Here is a 1,355-nt window from a genome sequence, read left to right on the forward strand (position 1 = left end):
AAGAGACCACACAGTGAGTGTGAGGAACACTGCAGGGCTGTAGTGTGTAGGGCAGTAAAACATTCTGGTTATTGCAGTTCAAAGTTCTTGCTATCTGAAGTTTAGTCATTAGATTTTTTAATTGTTGTTTATCTTTCAACAGGAGGATGAAGGAGAAGATGACTAATTGAACACTGATGGATTCCAAACCCCCTTTTTACCTTTTTAATTTTTCTCCAGTCCCTGGGAGCAAGTTGCTGTCTTTTTTTTCTTGTGCTCAGTCGCCTTGTTCTCTTGAGGTCTCTTTTTCTCTCCTCTACACCATGGTTCACAATTTATTTTGGGGGAAATACCTTGAGCAGAATACAGTGGAAAAGAATCTACCGGTTTCTGTTTCAAGTTCATTTTTATCCCTTTCTGTCTCAAAACAAAAACTGTTTATGGAATCAACACACCATGTTCTGTGGGAAAAAAGAAAACCTTCTGCTCCCTTCACTCTGCTGGAAGCTGAAGAGTGCTAGGCCCCTGTGTAGTAGTGCATAGATCTAGCTTTTTTCCTTCTTTCTCTGTATATTGGGCTCAGAGATTACACTGTGTCTCTATGTGAATATGGACAGTTAGCATTTACCAACATGTATCTGTCTACTTTCTCTTGTTTAAAAAAAGAAAAAACTTAAAAAAAAAAAAATAAATGGGGTTATAGAAGGTGAGCTGGGGTGGGTTTCAGATGTTCGGGTGGGTTGTGGGCATTTTGACAACATGGCTTCTTCTCCTTTGGCATGTTTAATTGTGATGTTTAACAAACATCCTTGCAGTTTAAGATGACACTTTTAAAATAAAATCTTCTCCTAATGATGACTTTGAGCCCTGCCACTTGATGGAGAATCAGCAGAACCTGTAGGATCTTATTTGGAATTGACATTCTCTATTGTAATTTTGTTCTTGTTTATTTTTAAACTCTTTTTTTTTTTTTTGTTTCACTGGAAAGGAAAGAAAGATGCTCAGTTTTAAACGTTAAAGTGTACAAGTTGCTTTGTTACAATAAAACTAAATGTGTACACAAAGGGACTGGTTGGTCTTCACTGAAAGAAAGAGTTTCAATATCCTGTTTTGAACTTGCTTGTAGTTTCTTGGCATTTTTGGGGGCATTTGGTCAGTATTTATGTAGTGCAATGCAACCCTGCGGTTGCGTGACTGATCGTCAGTTCGTGTAGTTTCCACTGTTTCAGTACTGTTGAAATGTGGTAGTTACTGCACACTGCTTTTCTGGAATTACCTGACTGTGAGAGGGGGCTGTAGGTGCATATGCCTTGTGTGAAAACAGAGGTTTATAGTCATCTTTTGCAGAAAGAGAAATCACTTGATTCTTGGGGTAA

General features: G+C 38.2%; 1 protein-coding gene across 1 annotated transcript in view; it reads left to right on the forward strand.

The window, feature by feature from the left end:
- The window catches only part of SET (SET nuclear proto-oncogene), a gene marked incomplete at its 5' end in the record, with an annotated part of 6,034 nt that extends 4,991 nt beyond the window's left edge, over positions 1-1,043 (forward strand). The window contains one exon of the mRNA XM_010138111.1: positions 143-1,043. Within this exon, the coding sequence (XP_010136413.1) occupies positions 143-166 (24 nt within the window). The remainder of the gene's footprint in view (positions 1-142) is intronic.
- Between the last annotated feature and the right edge of the window lie 312 nt (positions 1,044-1,355).

The sequence above is a fragment of the Buceros rhinoceros genome, unplaced genomic scaffold, assembly GCF_000710305.1.
Source record: "Buceros rhinoceros silvestris isolate BGI_N320 unplaced genomic scaffold, ASM71030v1 scaffold20066, whole genome shotgun sequence".
Classification (NCBI taxonomy): domain Eukaryota; kingdom Metazoa; phylum Chordata; class Aves; order Bucerotiformes; family Bucerotidae; genus Buceros; species Buceros rhinoceros.